Genomic DNA, 18,698 nt, shown 5'->3' with positions numbered 1-18,698 from the left:
TCTAATGTCATCACTTATCTTGTGTTATGACTTGCAATAGCCAGGATAGCCAAAACAAATCTGTTTCCCACAGAAAGTTGTTTATTTTTTAAAGTTAATTCTAAAATCTTATATTAAAAATAAATTAACTGGACTCTTAATCCATTTGTGACTGTTTTAGCTCAAAATCTTACTTAGCTTTTTGCTGTTTATTTCAAAATTTAAATTTAGGCTTAAATCTTTAAAAGCTTTATGTCTTATCTTTCTTTTGTTCAGAATTGCAGATAAACTCACCCGATGAAGTATTTCCATATTTGTCATTTCAAAGGTCTCTAATAGTTTGAAGATGGTTAATAAACAAATTTCCAAAAGTGGTTAGGAAACGTTCAGCTTACCATAAATTGAATCAAGTCTTCAAAGTAACTTCATTTCAATTTTCTTCAAAAACATCTCTATATGCAAACCATAACTTTTTTGTTTCAAGAAATAGGAACCCAACCACACATACTTAAGCATGCCTGATGATAAGCAGATTCCATTGAGCTCAAATGCCCTTATTTCCAGGTAAATAGACTCTCAAGGCATTAAAATCAGCACTAATTAATGTATACTCTTTTGATGTTTTATGTGTGAGAAAGAGGAAGTTCCCTATTCATAGAAGATTATACCAGAAATACCCATTGGTATTTATTGAGAAGGGGACATCTGGAAGCTATACAGCAAGTGTGAATTGGCCACAATGCAATACATAAGTATAACTGAAATAATACAATTGAAATAAATAAATTAGTCACACACAGTTGTCTATTAGATCCTACCCTTTTATATTGTAGAATTTCCAGACATCATGTTATTCAAAGGAAATTGTGCTTTAATACTAATATGAAAAATATATTGTGTCATTCTTTTCTATTCTTTCTAATACATTGGAAAGGGGTTCAGAACTGTTTCCACCAGTGTGACAATTCTTTGAAAACTGTACACAGAGGAGTCAAATTTGGCTGTGGGAAAAGCCAAGAAAAGAAATATCAAGTTTGAAAGTGACCATTGGATCCAAAATGTCTAGGGCAGCATTTCTCAAGCTGTCCAGTTTTAAGATGTATGGATTTCAACACCCAGAATTCCACAAGTTTGAGAAACACTGAGCAAGGGAATCCAGAGAGAAAAAAGGTTTTGGAAACATTTCTTCCAAAATGTCTTTGGGAAAACCAAACAGGCAGTTGTTCAGAATGCTGCCAACTCTTCACCTCTAAAATATTCATGAAACTGTTGTGGTGCAGTGCAGACGGCAGCAGAATCAGACAGTTGGGAAGAACAGGGACCAGACAGGGAGTCTGGAGAGGACTCGTATAAGGGTCCCACGTCCGATGCAGAGATGGGGTCAGGACCATCTGGGAGTGGGGTGCTGCCTTTGGAGCCTTCGGAGTCTGGCAGCAGCGGGGCAGAGGATCCAGGGGAGCCTGTTCCCAGTGCGCGTGTGCACTAGAAGGCGAGAGCAGCTGGAACAAAAGGGGCGATTCGGGAGTAAGGCTTGGAGGTGATTGCCCCTCCCATAAGGTATAATGGTCAGGCAAAGATGACGAAACCTTTGCAAAATATTTCATTCGGTTCAGAGTCATTCTGGCAGCTCTTTGTACTTTTTTTTTTGTACTTTGGTTTTTTTCCAGTTCATTTGATACTTCTGTTATTTGCAGCACTTCACGGAACTGAAAGGTGTGTGCTTACCTCGGGGGACTGTTTGAGATTAATTCCGGCTGGGAATGAAAACAATTACCAGCGTTGCAATAAAATAAGTCTTGTTTTGAAAAGACGTGTGTGTGTAATTACAATTTGGAAGCCTTGGTCAGAACAGAAGCATAGTAAAAATGTATAGCCCATATCTACTTCTTATTGTAAGTGTATATACACAAACACATAAATACAACAGAAGGAAAGCATAAATGCACTCACAGAGACACAGCAGTTACGATTAGAACCACACAGATACCCACATCTACATGTAAGCCACATGTATGCACATAGTCTGATTAGTTCCCTGGGAACCATATGTACATACAGATAGATGAGTCAGATTAGGAAAGGGTATGCTAACACATTGATCCAAGTTGCAAGCTATATTAACAGATAGGCAAGCAGGCGGGCAGGCTGGCAGATATTTAAAAAAACAAACCCAAAACAGTCTATATACATACCTCTACTGGCATGTTTGATAGGGCTTCATAAACATGTTCATGAGTAATTGATATACTATATGTTGCTTTTTTGTTAGGTTCATCAAAGCAAGGAAATGATTTTCGTGCATCAGTTGGCTCATGATCAGTTGCTGCTATGTATCTTTGGAAAAGAATGAACATGATTGAATTAAATCATTACTTGTGGATAGTTGGAATAATTTGTAAGAAGAATGGGGACAATCTTATTTCATTTGAATAAAAAAGGATATCAGATATCTATGTCACATGTCCAAATTAGACAAAGAGTTAAGTCTATAAAAGTAATATTACTAAACTTTCAACACATATTGTAATAGTTGGAGAATGAATGGATGGATGGAGAGACTGATCGATTGATCAATGCATATAACAAACAAGATTGCAATCAAAAACCAGGTGCTAAGGTCTTTCAAGTGACTTCAATGTGTGTGTGAGTGTGTGTGTGTGTGTGTGTGTGTGTCTTTAGAATTAGTTTTAGCAACTTGTCAAAACAACCAGGAACTAGTATATTCATAATAATATCATTCATCCCTCTGAGTATCCTGGTATAACTTTGTCCATTGCTCAAGAAATACAATCTAACAGCATTCTTGAATAACCTGTAATATTGGGCTGCAGAAGTTCACCCAGAAAATACTGAAACAAGTCGGTATGATGACGTTTCTTATATTAATTGATATGTAGATAATTTAAGCGACCAAGGTAAACTGCCACTAAAACGGTTTCAAAAATTAATATTAAATATTTTCACGTAAAGGTGAATTATGCTTTATTAACAGCATTGTGTATATGGTGCACAATTGCCAATTGTAGCAATTGATTAATGTGGACTTACAACCACATTTGTCTCTTAAATTAATTCAAAATGTTGATAACTTTTCAACCACATGTTTAGAAATACTGTCAACTATATAAAAGTAAGGAAGTAAGGAAGGTCCAAACAAATATAGAAAAAATAATAAAGAAAAAAATCATAGACTATAATTTCTCTGAAAATTTTATCAGTTTTCATTAAGAATCAAGTTGTCAGAGTCCCTGACTTGATCCTTCAGTTCTTTAAATTAAAAACTGGACTTAAAACTTTGATTAGAACATGTAGCTAGGATTTTCATCATCTACTGATAAAATACAACAATGCATTTGGAAATTAAGGCACCAACATGGACACTGGCTTTATAGCTATTGTCTTAACAATGATGACCTGTTAGAAAATGAATTAGAAATTACATTTGGAGTAGATAACCACAGTAGAGACAGTCCATAAAAATGCTGTGCCATTTCCAAGGTCAGAGTAATGCTGTAGATACTGGAAAGGTAAAATAGAACTTGCTCTGAAAAATGCTGATTGCTGTTCAAACCTATCTTTCTCTTATTCTTATTTTTTTTTTATTCAGCAATCATTCTCTAAAACTACTCTGAGAAAGCTATAAAGCACTATGAAGTGGTATATAAGTCTAAGTACTATTGCTGAAATTGTTCATTATCCACAGCCTCTTTCACTTCATCATTCCAAAAACCATTCTTTTTATGCTTCCTATTAATACAATTCCACATACTTTTGGGGCTCTCTGTAATACCATTATTTTCATTCTGTTTCAAATAACTTCCATGTCCTTGTTGCTGATGCCTTTTATCGCAAGCCATCACATCAACCATACTTTTCAATTTATTCTTTGCCATGTGTACATATGAATTAAATAACACGTAATACTGAAAACAAATAGATATTTTGAATATGGAAGAAATATATGAGGCTGTACATTCCTTTCAATTCCCAAGTAGCTACATTTGACTAGCTAGGTAGTGTCTCTTAGTTGGTTTGGGGAACACCTGAAGTTCTAAACTACCCCTTCCAAATAATATTGCCCAGGCTTTCCCTACCCTACAACTTCTAGAATTCCCAGCAAGCAGATAATGAAAGCTGTAGCCTCAATACATTTCATGGGTGCTAGATTAGAGAAGGCTGATGTAGACAAGAATTATATTCCAAAGTACCCATTAGTACATACCAAAACATGGTGAAAGCACGTTTTACATTATTTAACTTTCAAGTGTATGACAGCTTTGTTCGGGTAAAAGGATTCTTTACTGGTGCTGTTACTAAGTACATATCCCTTAATGGTTTTGAAAGGAAGACTAAGATCAACAAATGGATAAGGCTTGCTTTTCAACTCCTTTTCATCTATTTATCCAATGAATATAAAACAGATGTTCCCACTTCTACTGTCTCTTAATATAGTCCATTAATTGTCACGTGCAAGAGAGACTTGGCCACAAATACGCTGAGTGAGTATAATGAAAGCAATCCTGCTTTTTTGTTTTTTTAGTTAACATTCTGCATTGGCGATTCTGTGCCCACAATCCTGACTCATATCTTCATCTACTCTAATCTCTTCTTGTAGTCATAGAGTTCAGAGTTTCTTCTGATTTTCAAATCTCTATCCATTGCACAAAACACAGACTGGTTTATGGCTTGTACTTGAAATTGAAAGAGTTTGTGGATGGAACCTGATAGTGCTCACTAACTACCTAGAAACATATAGGACTAAGACTTCAATTTAAGGCATTTCTACAGCATTTCAAAAGTCAGAAGACAATCCACAATACGGTCTTTGTAGCTCTTGTGGCACCATGCACTTACACAATTTTCAGCCTGACCTATTCTTCTGAATACTTCATTAAAGTTCATTTTATTAAGAAAACAAATTCCTAGTTTCGAAGCCTCTACAAGCATCTCAATACAAACATGGCCAAACAAAACAATATATATTGTGTATATCTGAATCAGTCCTTGGAAAACTATTTGTTTCTGATTGTTCTACCGTAGGCTTTAGATACAAAGAATGACTATATCAGTACTAACAATGCTTCATCAATCCACACTGTTTCCTAGTTACAATTCTGACTAAACATGGGAATGAAGGATGAAACTCACTCAGGCTACAACTGTCAACTCTTCCAGGCAATAAATCCAAATAGCACTGGATGATGCGAGTTGTAGTCATGCATCTGGAGACTATGAGATTGGGAAAGGCTGGACTAGGCATGGAAGAATTCCAAACTTTTGGTTTAATATTGATTGTACTTTCCCAAGTAACATTCATGGTGATGAAACGAATTTCCAATTAAACAATAGTTTGTAAGATTTTTGGAAACAATGTTCTCTATGCTGTAAATTTATACCGAAAATGCAGCCTGTTATGAAAGCCTGCAAAATAGAATTATGTTCACTGCAGGGAACTTGCAACCACAGAATCTTTAACATATGGCTGTCCAGCTTTTGCTTAAATAGGTCCTCCCTGGAGCGCCTCTGTTTCATCATCTAACAGCTCTTGCTTGAAGTTTCCCTAATGTTGCAATTTCCACTCATTGATTCTAGCTCAGCCCTCTGGAGCATAAGAAAGCAAGCCTTATTTCAAAATCTGAGTATTTCTCAAAGCCTTAATGACTTGAGCACAGAGACAAAAGCTAAAAAAATTCAGAGAATAATATTCTCTTAAGCTACATACCTAGTACATGGAATTTACCAACCAGGTAATAGTTGGGTTGAAAATGGGTTTAAATGAATTGTCTGTGCCCTTATTATGTCCAAAGGCTGCTACTGCAGCATTGGAAAGAGAAACACATGGCCCCGTACACTCCATGGATTGAAGACCTAATTGTTTTTGCCACCTCTGAATGGAGTGCCTATAAGACTTTTTATGGACAAGTATAATGAAACATGGAGCTCATGTTTACAAAATCCAGTAGGTTAAAAACATGACAGTTATATAAATGTATTAGAAATATATGTATACTTGAATGATATTTGTACTAGCTATGTACATGTAGTCTTCGAATTATTACAGTTCATTTAGTTATAATTCACAGTCACAACAGCATTGAAAAAGTGACTTATGGCCACAACAAGAGCTGGGGTGGCACAGTGGGTAGAGTGCAGTACTGCAGGCTATTTCTGCTGACTGGCAGCTGACTGCAATTTGGCAGTTCAAATCTCACCAGGCTCAAGGTTGACTCAGCCTTCCATCCTTCCGAGGTGGGTAAAATGAGGAGCCAGATTGTTGGGGACAATATGCTGACTCTGTAAACTGCTTAGAGAGGGCTGTAAAGCACTGTAAAGCAGTATATAAGCATGAGTGCTACTGCTATTTTTCACACTTATAACTTTTGCAGCATCCCCATAGTCACATGATCAAAATTCAGCCACATGTCAGCTGACTCATATTTATGACCATTGCATTGCCCCGAGGTCATGTGATCACCTTTTGTAACCTTCAGACAAGCAAAGTCAATGGGGAAGCCCCATTAACAACCGTATTACTAACTGCAGTGATTCACTTAAAAACTGCATCAAGAAAGGTTGTAAAATGGGGCAAAATTGACTTAACAAGTCTCTCAATTGACAACAGAAATTTTGGGCTCAATTGTAGTTGTAAGTAGAGGACTACCTATATAGAATTGTAACTGTTTGCTGTTATGATATAACATATTGTATATTTTTTCCTTTTTTTCTTTGTTGCATTTTTTTACTTTTTTAAAAAGCAATAACTGTAGAAATTTACAGCATAAAGAACATTGTTTCCAAAAAAAATCTTTGCATTTTGTCCCTTTTCTTTTTGTTATTATTTTAAAACCAATAAAAATGATTTCTGTATACGGACTGAGATGTTGAGATTTACCACAACTTGAGATCTTTTGTCACACCCAATGGACACCCCACTACCAAAGTCCTATTTCAAAAACCACTGCACTTTGAAGTTGTGATTAGGAGAACGAGAAGCAACAACCAGATTCTTATCTAGCCTTCCACTGATATATTTCTACTTATCTAACAGTAGTCAGCTCTTAATCTGGATGCTGCCAAGCAATTATACATAAACATACCTTACAGGCAACAAACATACCTTACATGCATTAAAAGAAAAAGAAAAAGCAAGGCTTCCTGGATGTAGAAAGACCATCATTGTATAAATAATGAATATTACTTATAATAGCATAATAATTTAAATTAAACTACCAGACATATGTTTCTTGTCTTGGAACATTCTGTCTAACAACATAAAAATATGATAAGATAAAGAATTTTATAGAACAAAAGCCCAAGAGATATGTGCTTATTTTGTTCCCTTTGCATTCTGTAAATATGTGGTAAATCCATAAGCAAAAATAAACTATATTCCCAGAACCACCATCTCTGTGTTGTAGCTATCATTATCCCATTATTCCATTCCTTAATATTCATTGTGTGTGTGTGTGTGTGTGTGTGTGTGTGTGTGTGTGTGTACACTATACAGAAGCCTGATGATGGAAGATAAGATTCTGCTGAAACGTTGCTACAACTTTAAAAGCACAACTATAATGACGTGGGAAAATACCTGAACAAAGCTGAATACCATACATGTAAGTACCCGCGAAAACTTAAGAATATATATATATATATGCACAAACATGAAAGACCACAGGAAAGAGAAGGTGTAAGATGGAGAGAGAAAGAGAGGAGAGCCTTGTGCAAAAATTAATAGTGCAAAAATGTTAAAAGAGACATTTACTTGATCTTTCCATTCTCCTTATAGCTTGTGCTATAAAATCCAACCAGGGAACCATTCAAATAGCCTTTGAACTTCATACTCAGAAAATAGCTGCCAGGATGTAAGTCTTCTTCTGCCTCTATCACCACATATTCATGTGGTTCATATCCAAAACAACGCTTTATCGCAATGACCTGGCCCGAGGATTTCCTGAGCTCAGGTATTTCTGTGATCTTTGTTTCTCTCAGGTGAAGCCACAAATGCCTGGTTGTCTGTTCTTCCAAGCTGATGGAGATTTTTACCATTCCGGTGTACACCTCATCTTCCATCTCAGTAGTCAAGTCTAAGTCGTAATGAACTGGGTGAACATAGTTGGGCAGCCTGAAATTCGTCCAGCCTCCATTTTCATCATTTTTGGCACTGCAAAACACACTGGTCTCTAAAGGTGGTGTAACCCCTGGAGTAATGGAGATAGGTGGTTTTGTTGACACTTGCCCATTGTCTTCTGAGCAGGCCTCAGGTTTTAATCCTAAACCTAATCCGAGTCCCAAAATTAAGCCCACAGCTGTTACTACTCCACAAATGATGGCCACGTGCTTGCCTTTCATGCAATGCATTTTGGATGACTTGTCTTCAATGTCCATTCCTTGCATCTCCCACTGTGCTTACCAAACTTAAAACAGACACATTGAGCAAGAGTGCGGTGACTTGCTCGCTCTCTTCTCTCTCTCTGGCTGAACGCTGTATTCAATAAGCTGTTTCTTCCTCTTCATCTGCTTTTGCTTGCCTCTCTCCTCCCTCCCTCCCCTCCGTTCCTTTTTACACAGATAACAAACAAACAAAAAAAAGTTTGATTTTTCCAAAGAAAAATGACCGGTAAAGCAGGAATCGATTCAGGAGAGAAGAAAGAGGAAACGCATGCAGAAGAACTTTATAGCTGCTCCTGTTTGCCTTATAAGCAGCATAACCCCACCCCCAACTCCTCCTGCTCTGGTCAGAGTTAAATATAAAACAGTTCTGTGTTAATCAGCAGCTGAAGATGATCAAATGCCAAGCTCTGTCAGCAGTTTTTTAAAAGACAGTGCATTGCTCGAGAGGTGTCACTGATAAAATAATCTCAACCTTTGTCTCTACCTTTATTCTCATCCCGTTTCTTTTATGAGCAGGATTCTCCCTGGACTTCCACCTCACGTATTTGTGGAAGGGGGGGGGGGAGAGTCCACGTTCTTGATTTTGAAAATCAAAAAAAAGTCCTTTCCACTTCTTAAAAAGTTTCTCTCTGGGTTTTCCAAATGGATGAGCTTTACTTTCAGTTCCCTTACACTGTTATTCCATGTGGTTATAGAAAGAATATTAAAGCTGCAAATGCAGCTTCTTTTCTTTTCTTCTTCTTTCTCTTTCACTGTCTGTTTCAGACAGTAAATGTCAGCTCTCTCCCCCCCTCCCACATACAGAAAGCCAAATGTAATCCCCAAGAATCCACTCTAATTTGCATACCGAGCAAACAGGCGGCAGTGGACATACACATCTGATTTAGCTATTTCTGGTTCACTCTGTTTGTTCAGAGAGATAATTGGGATAACTTGGAGCAAAGATGGTTTCTGTGGGCTGGTCTGCATGTTACAAATATCAAAGCAAATGCATGAAAAAGAAATTTGACATTCAAATTCATGGTTCTTATCCCAGGCATGAATAGTTTTTGCAATCTTTGAAAACTATGCACTTCCAAGAACCTATTCTTGCATTCCAACGAATGTGCCAAGAATAACCTCAGGATTGGAGGGATGGGGCAGCTGGGTTGCACATTTAGGTCCGTCCTTCTTATGTTGAGAAGGAATGTCTGAATCAAAACGTTTTGCAGGAATATGGATCTGGGGATCTGTTACTAAATGAAATCACTTTGCAACTGTATACCACTTCTCATAAATAGTAATTTTGCAGAAAGATGTCATGTTTAATACTACAGATAGTCCTCTATTTACAACAACAATTGAGCCCAAAAATTATGTTGCTAAGTGAGAAATTTGTTAAGTGAATTTTCCCCCATTTGAGGATTTTTCTTGCCACATTTGAATAGAATAGAATAGAATAGAATAGAATAGAATAGAATAGAATAGAATAGAATAGAATAGAATAGAATAGAATAGAATAGAATAGAATTCTTTATTGGCCTAGTGTGCTTGCACACACAAGGAATTTGTCTTGGTGCAAATATTCTCAGTATAAATAGAAGAAAAGATACATTTGTCAAGAGTCAAGAATCATAAGGTACAATGCTTAATGATAGTCATAGGGTACAAATCATACTAGGAAACCGTCAATATAGATCATAAAGATACAAGCAACAAAGTTACAGTCATACAGTCACGCGTGGGAGGGGATGGGTGATAAGGAGTGATGAGAAGATTAACAGTAATAGTAGTGCAAATAGTTGAACAGTGTTGAGGGAATTATTTGTTTAGCAGAGTGATGGCTTTCAGGAAAAAACTGTTCTTGTGTCTAGTTGTTCTGGTGTGCAGTGCTCTGTAGTGTCGTTTTGAGGGAAGGAGTTGAAACAGTTTATGTCCGGGATGTGAGGGGTCTGTAAATATTTTCACAGCCCTCTTTTTGACTCACACAGTATACAGGTCCTCGATTGAAGGCAGGTAGGTAGTAATTGTTTTTTTCATTTGTTTTTTTTGTTAATGGAATCATTGCAGTTGCTAAATTAGTACCACGGTTGTTAAGTGAATCTGGTTTCCCCATTGACTTTCATTTTTAAAAATGAAAGTTTTTGCTTTCATTTTGTGGCTTTAAGTATTGTTAATACTTAACAATAATCTGGAGGAAAAATAAAGATTTAAAAACACAATGAAAAGAGTCATCTTAACACAAAGGTGTACTGTCTTCTTCAATCTGATTTCCTCCAAATATACTTCCTTGAAATCTTAAGCAATTTAACCTCAACAGCTCTGGAGAACCTCAAACTGGGGAAGATGGCTTTACTGTACCAAAAGGAGAAATGGTTGAATTCTTTTCATTTCGGATTTACTACTTTGGAAGCAACAGTTGAAGTGCCACTGATGATGAACAAGAGCTCAGAACCTCTACAACAAACAAGTGGGACCTGAATAGTACAGAGAAGACATTCAATTGTCTCTAGCAGTGTTGATTTGCCATTAGTAAGGACTTTGATGACAGATAAGAATTTTGTTTCCCTTTCCAAGCAGAGAAAAATGAGTAAGAAGAGTAAAGAAAAGCAAAATAAACTTCTATTATGCAAGTATACGGAATTATGTAAGTCCTTAAAACCACTTATGGTGCCAAAATACACTCAATCATCTTAGTAATTGTGATAACTTAATCTAATGACTGAGAATCATTGAAGCTGAGCATCACATGCCTATTGACTCAACACAAGTACTGTGCAAACTATTACTTTTCATCACACTTTTTTGTCTTAAACATTCTCAGCTCATTGTGGGTATTAACTAGTGGAAGTAAGAAGGTGAAAAACAGCACATCAAAAATACACATATTTATTAATGACAAGAAAGTTATTTACATTGATAGATAAAACCTTTGACACAAAGGTGGTTATATTGGCAATTAGCAATTAGAAAATTCTTAGCAATTGATACAATTGCTCTATAAAATATTCTGTTCTTTGTACTCCAATGTTGTAAAGAAAACATATTTAAGAAAATTCTTTTAACATTTAGCTGGATTTCCCATCCCTGGTTCTCTTGTCATCAAATTCAGTATTTCAAATAATTTTAATAGACTGTATCTTTTCTGGGAGGGATTTAAACCCATCACTGAACACTATCAATCTGAAATTTTAAGAAAGGCTATTTGTATTTCTCTATAGTAAATTATTTAAATAATTTGTAAGTGTGCCCATGTTTGCCTGTGAACCTAAGCATCAAACAAAGGATACCAATTACAAGGAATAAATAAACAAACTGTATCCTCATATAAGTGCAGGAAAAATCCAGAATAAGTTCCTTAATTTGAAATAGGTCCTGAGCCAATTTATTCCAAGCAAATAACCGAACAATTACAACTGAAACATTTTTGTTATGAAAAACTACTAGACCAGAAAAGTTTAGAATTGTCCAAATCGTCCCAGTTTTGTTCCTGAAGATATTCTGATTCTATTATTTTACCCTCTAATTTTACTGATGAGACAGAGAGATTTTTACCTGTATTAAGTATTTTGGATGCCTTATGCACTCTCAGACTAGAGAGCTACAAGACCTCATACTAGAAGCCTCACTCTCCCTCACTCTCTGAGGGAATTTTTGTAGTTTTGACAGATACCAAAAATTGCTACTGAGCAAGAAGAGGTACCGTGTGAACCATTTGTCCTAATGGGACTCATCAGGCATAGGTAATCTCCTTATGTTCAAATCCTTTAAGCTTCATTCCAATAAACATAAAATCAGTGGCACAGAACCTTCTATGGTCAGTAACATAGTCTGCCAAGTGCCAACTAACAAAGCTTTTAATGCAGTTGAACGTCTGACCGCAGGTGTAAACTACTTTTTTATCTTTCTCCATACAAGTGCACATATAGAAATCTTTAATAAACTGAGTAACAATTCACAAGGGCCCTGTGTCATTTATGGCATTAAGAAGACTGGAGGAATTGTGTGGGCAAACTAAGCTTGAGTAAAATCAGAGCTATGTGCAATGATATCTCTCCCTCAAAAACAAAGATGCAATTATAGCAGCAACATCTACACCTACTCCAGAACGTCTGGAGTTAACCACATTCATCGTTAAGCAACTGCTGTAGAAGGCTTTTGACTAATACAGTAGACTGGAAGAGGTCCCTTTCCAAGCAGAGAAAAATGAGTAAGAAGAGTAAAGAAAAGCAAAAGAAACTTCTATTATGCAAGTATACAGAATTATGTAAGTCCTTAAAACCACTTATGGTGCCAAAATACACTCAATCATCTTAGTAATTGTGATAACTTAATCTAATGACTGAGAATCATTGAAGCTGGAAGAGGTCCAACTGCTCCTTCAATTATTTGGCATATATTTTGGATTCAATCCACAACTCTAGCAATATAAGAACCATTCATAATACTATTTCTCAGGGCACTACCCCAAGTGGCAGATGACAAGAATTTAAATTCAAATTAGGTCAGTCCCAATTACATTGAACATTATTAGATTGTGGGGTGGTTTTTTTTTTAGGTCTGTCTAAAAAGAAGTGTTATGGCATTCTACTACATACAGTACCTGCTCTCTTGGAGGCTGCATTAAATAAAATTAACTTGTCAAGACCAGACTGATAGATGAAATTGGTATTTGTAAGCAGACCTGCATGTGCAATATAATAATGGAATATTTTTGGTCTTTGACGCAGCATTGTTGTTAATTCCTTAATAGCTCCCTTACCACATATAAACAAATACAAAAGTCTCAAAATGTATTTTCCTTCATTTCATTTTAACCTCAAACAGGAAGAAGAATGTAGAAGTTTCCAGTAGTTCTGAACCACAATGCTAGATGATTTGTGCTGTTGGGAAGCAAAACGGCAATATAACAATTCCTCTTTTTTCCTCCCCTCCTCCTAGTTTTCTATTACTTTTTTGAATTTCTCTTTGTATTTATATTTTGATAAACTAATAAAAATGTAAAGAAAGAAAAAAGAACTAGCACATGGGGTTTTACACTACTCAATTAGTGCTTTAACTGTTTGGCTAAACTGACTCTCCTGAATATCTATAATCAAAAATAAATTCTGTTTGGTTCAATTGATTCAATACCACATTTCTATTGGGGAGCAATGAACCTAATAGAATTTATTTGGGATTATACATGGTCAGGAGAATCAATTTGGCCAAACAGTTAAACACTACTTGAGTAGTGCAGAAACCCACATGCTAGTTCTGTCTTAGTCATGGAAGGCAGCTGGATGACTTTGATACCAATTGAAGAGACTATTTGTGGAAGTGATATAAATTTTGTTATCCTTTTTTTAATTTACATTTTTGCACTTTTAACTTCTGAGTTCTGAGAAAGCATTCTTTGTTGTTATTTGCAACTTTCCCTAATATATTGTGTTTAATATGGAACTCTGTGGGTGGCAGCATCTAACTGGCCTTCTCTGGGCTTAAAACCTTGGTCAGACAGGGATAATATGTGGCTGGGACTTCTCCGGGGAATATGAAGGTTGTAGGCTAAACTGAGAAATTAAAAAAAAACCATCCCAAGCAAATAGTTTTTGTATTGCTGCCAAGAAGCTATGGAGACAGATCCAAGAGTTCACCAAGAACTGAGTTCAGCTTGAAGAAAACTTTATCTTATCTCTAATATGTAAGTTTTGAAAGTATATTTATACGTGTTTTTTAAAGGTTACTTTTCTCAAATATATACTCGTGTTTGGTCTCATCTTTCTCAAATAAATGTCTTAAATGTATATTTGGGTTTTTTGAAAGGAGATTATTTTATGATCAGATTGTTTGCTGTCTAGACTATTCAGGAACAGATAGCATAAAGGTAAAACAAAGAAAATACACATTGGGATTGGCACGGCATAGATTTATGAGACAAGAATGATAGAATTTCTGTCTGTACATATGGTGGAATCTATTTTGAAGGATCCCATCAACTTCATTGAAATCCATGCCAATTTTCTTTTACATCTCTTTTCAAGTAAGGATTGAATGAATTACAATCTTAGTGGAATAATGACAGGAAACCCAAACATGTATTTTCATTTATTTTTTAAAAAGTCTTCAATGAGATTTGTGATTAACTTCTTCCAGTAAGAAAGAATGCAATTGGATTAAAAGCCATAAACCTAGAAAGGTAGGAGGATATTACCTTTGACTTATATGAATAGTTCATGTAGCAGCCTATCTCTCTCTCTCTCTCTCTCTCTCTCACACACACACACACACACACACACAGAGAGAGAGAGGTCCCTCACACATCCACACCCTCTCCAAAAAGTTTGCAGGAAAATCCCCCACCCCGTTTTCCTACCGATCAATCATTCTTTACCATCTCCAGCTCCAGGGGAGAGAGAGAGAGAGAGAGAGAGAGGGAGGGAGGGAGAGAGAAAGAGAGAGAGAGAGAGAGAGGAGGGAGGAGGGAGGGAGGGAGGAGAGAGAGAGAGAGAGAGAGAGAGAGAGAGAGAGCTTTTCGCTGCATGCAAGGAAAGCAGCAAAAGTCTTTCTTTCTCTCCCCCAAACTCCACCACAAATGAGTCTTTGCCAGCACAGCCTCTTAGAGCAGGATGCCTTGCAGGGTCCCAAGACTCATTTCTGACAGAGTTTGGGAGAGAGCAAGAAAGACTTTTGCTGCTTTCCTTGCATGTAGCCAAAAGCAGAAGAGGAAAGAAGTGGAAAGAAGCAGCCCAGTGGCCAGACAAGGCGCATGGGGTGAGTGGGGCAAGTTTTCCCCCAGGGGTGGGATTCAAATTTTTTAACAACTGGTTCTATGGGCAAGGCTTAGGTGTTCGGTGTGGCTTGGTGGTCATGTGACTGGGTGGACATGGCTTGGTGGTCATGTTATTGGCTGGGCGTGGCCAACTCAATATCACTCACATCGAGGCATGCATCTCCTCGCCTGGCCTCTCATGACTGTGGGGATGCTGCAACAGTCGTAAGTGTGAAAAATGGTCATAAGTCACTTTTTTCAGTGCCATTGTAACTTTGAACACAAGCAAAGTACCAGCAAAGGAGGTGGGGGGAAACTCCAGAGACGTTCCTGAGACAGGAAGTCTAGTCCTGCCAAGAATGTAATAAGGGTTAGTGGAGAGACAGTTTCTGTAAGCAACACCAGAATGTTTCCTTCCTGCCTTCCTTACAGGATTAGGCCAGTAATTTCTTCTAACAACCGGTTCTCTGAACTGCTTAGAATGTTGACAACTGGTTCTAGCGAATAGGTGCGAACTGGTAGAATCCCACCCCTGTTCCCACCGTCCACCCTTTTCCCCCTCCCCTCACTACCTCATGTTGTTCGCAATGCAAGTGACACAAGCCTTCTGTTCCAATGGGTCATGTGGGTGGTGCAGCCTTGTGTTGCCTCGCAGCCTGGATTAATTGCTTTGTGGAATGCTTTGGGGGTGACATTTCTCTGCAGATCATCAAAATTTTCTCATGGACCACCAGTGGTCCTCAGCCCACTGGCTGTTGACCACTGAAATAAAGTAGTCCTAACACTACATGGGTAGCTGATAAAAAAAAAATTCCATTCGTTCTGGAATCTGATTGTGTTTATTATGGTTTTCTAACTTCATTCTAAGCCATGACTTCTTTAGTTATAATTTGCCAAATAAACCACAGTGAAGTTTATTATGGTTTTGCATTCTATATAAACCAGACTTGTCTGTGTGTATGCTTGTTTTTTGACATAAATAGATCTTAACCATTATAAATGTTGACTTTGCTTAAATGCTCCAAAACATACAAACTGGGAGTAATTTCAGATCTGTCACTTCCAGGCACATATAGCAAGTGCCCTAACTAATTGGCTATTTCACTTTTCTCAATGATGCAGGAAAACATGTAAACACCTGTAAAAATGGAAAAGAAATGTAGAGTGATTGCCCTGAAAAAATTAAGAGACCAAACTATTATTATAGTAAATACTGTTCTGGCTCTTCATTTCCTGCAGAAGAAGAAAAAACCCTGACTTCTTCATCTTGACTACTAATGCTGTCAAATGATAATTAATTCTTAGAACTGCCTAGAGTGTAAACATTACTGACTTATGGAGAACACAGGATTACTTAACAGGTTGTGTTTGCCATCATTCTCACTTGTAACCAATGTCATTATGGAAATAGAAAGATTTTAAGCTAAATGCATGAAATGAAAGCCACTCTAGTTTTCAAACTGAATGCTGGCAATTTGATTTAATGCTGTAACTTGATCTTGACAATATATTTTACAAAGTCATGTTATGTTTGAAGAAGTTCACTGAATTAACAGTGTGATGATCCAGCTTCATTGGAAAATTAATCCATCCACTTTTCTTCCAGTGATAGTCAACCAGATATTTTGGAGACGTTTATAGTACACAGAAAACATGGCAGATCCAGCTATTCAGTAACAGATTGCATATGAACAACTAGTGTATAATTTAGCTATAAAAAGCAGTATGTTGATCCAACATGTGAAACAAGCAGGCATGAGCCTCTGAAGATTCCTTCAAAATTGTAATGATCCAATATATAAGTAAGCATTGTTAGATTTTTACTAGAACAACCTGTGTCCCATTGGGTCATTGTTTCAGAGATACTGGCCAGCAAAAAAAAAGCAGTGGGAGTTGGAATGATTTCCAACATCCTGCTGGCTTCCCCATTGAGTTTCCTTGTGGAGCATTGGAAAACTTCCTGCCTGCCTGCCTGCCTGCCTGCTGCTTCTAACCTCTTTACCTTTCACCCTTCCCTCCCCACAGTCCATTCATTCCTTCATTCCTTCAATTGTGTAATCTTCTCTCTGGATTGTTATTTGCATTATGTGAAACTCTGTTAATGAGATAAGAGCTTTTGTTTTTTTTATTACTGCTATTATTTCTATTAGGACATTATATAAAACGAATGGGTTTTATACAGATGGGAAAACAGTATTCATAAGGAACAATTATGTCTATTTCTGGTGGATCTAACTGAATCTTGACAACATTATGAATATCTTCTTGCATTCCACAGAAGGTTTCATACCAGATTTTAACTATGAGTTAAAAGAAAAGGAAAAAGTTCATCTTCATTAATTTTACTTTCCTTACTTGAACTTGAAGCACTGACTCTAATATAAAAAAATATTGTAGTATGTTATAATACACAATACTTGGAACAATGTCTCTCTCTCTCTTTCCCCCTAAGAAGAATTTCTTTTATTCTGAATGTTGTTGTCTTGTAAGCCCATGGCACTCTACAGGGATTTAATTATGAGCTAAGTTTCTGGAGTTTTCTCTGTGGATTTTAGTAAATTTAGGCTCCTCTAATCTTTTAACACAGCTTTATCCTATTCATATTCTTGTTAATCCACCTGCTTTCACACACCCACTGATATTTTTTATCAGTTGTAACAGCTGCAATTCAGTATTGATATTTTGACATGGGGAAATAAAGCAACTGAAAGGCAAATGAAGAGTTAAATGAAATGGTTTCAGTGATGAAGGTATTGTATGTATTGCATTTCCTTTTGGGTTGTCCTTTCATCATACTTATTATTTTCATTTCTGTCCCAACCCTTTTTAATTCCCCAAATAACAAGTTATATCATCTCCAGGAAAAGGCAATGAATCAGGTAAGCAAATAACTTCACAGCAAAACACAGGAAACTGCAGCATAACCCTTTCCCAACCTGGGGACCTTGTGTATTGAACAGCAATGTTGAATGACAGAAAATGACATCTCATGTATCTGGACGGCATCCAGGAGGATGCTCCAGTACAGGCTACAGTTAAATCATTGCTACCAAAGAGATAATCCTCTTATTTATTTATTTATTTATTTATTTATTTATTTATTTATTTATTTATTTATTTATTTATTTATTTATTTATTTATTTATTTATTTAAGTGATTATAAGATAACAGGTATAAGAATAAACATAGTTATGAATACATGAAATGGATACATATAAGAAAAAAACCAATAGGACAGGAACAGTAGGCATGTTGGTGCGCTTATGCATGCCCAATTACTCAATTACTCAACAATTTACTCAATTACTCAACAATTTATCATATGGAACAAGCAAAAAATGTAATCTTTTTCTCAATCAATACCCAGGTCCCCTCAAACAATGGCTTCTGTTGCTTTTTTTTCCCAGTGAAATTTGAGTAAATGAAGAATTATTGAGTTTGACTTCCCTGTTTTGACATATATGCTTATGACAAACCACTCTATGAACTTTCACCATCCAATAAAAGATGGAGATCTCACTCATAGGCATCCATGGCAGAGAGATAGTGAATGCAAGCGTCACCCCTTATACACTTGCATGTGCTTTCACATTGCAA

General features: G+C 36.6%; 1 protein-coding gene across 1 annotated transcript in view; it reads right to left on the bottom strand.

The window, feature by feature from the left end:
* Positions 1–8,697, bottom strand: part of ENPEP (glutamyl aminopeptidase) — a 47,664-nt gene extending 38,967 nt beyond the window's left edge. The window contains exons 1-2 of the mRNA XM_026668691.2: positions 7,742–8,697; positions 2,172–2,313 (exon numbers count right to left, since the gene is read on the bottom strand). Of these exons, the coding sequence (XP_026524476.2) occupies positions 2,172–2,313; positions 7,742–8,373 (774 nt within the window). The 5' untranslated portion in view covers positions 8,374–8,697. The remainder of the gene's footprint in view (positions 1–2,171; positions 2,314–7,741) is intronic.
* Between the last annotated feature and the right edge of the window lie 10,001 nt (positions 8,698–18,698).

The sequence above is a fragment of the Notechis scutatus genome, chromosome 4 (assembly GCF_049901735.1).
Source record: "Notechis scutatus isolate UNSWTSFEM ecotype Mainland chromosome 4, rNotScu1.2, whole genome shotgun sequence".
Classification (NCBI taxonomy): domain Eukaryota; kingdom Metazoa; phylum Chordata; class Lepidosauria; order Squamata; family Elapidae; genus Notechis; species Notechis scutatus.
Note: the sequence above shows the minus strand (reverse complement) of the source record. Positions and strands in the feature narration are given on the sequence as shown.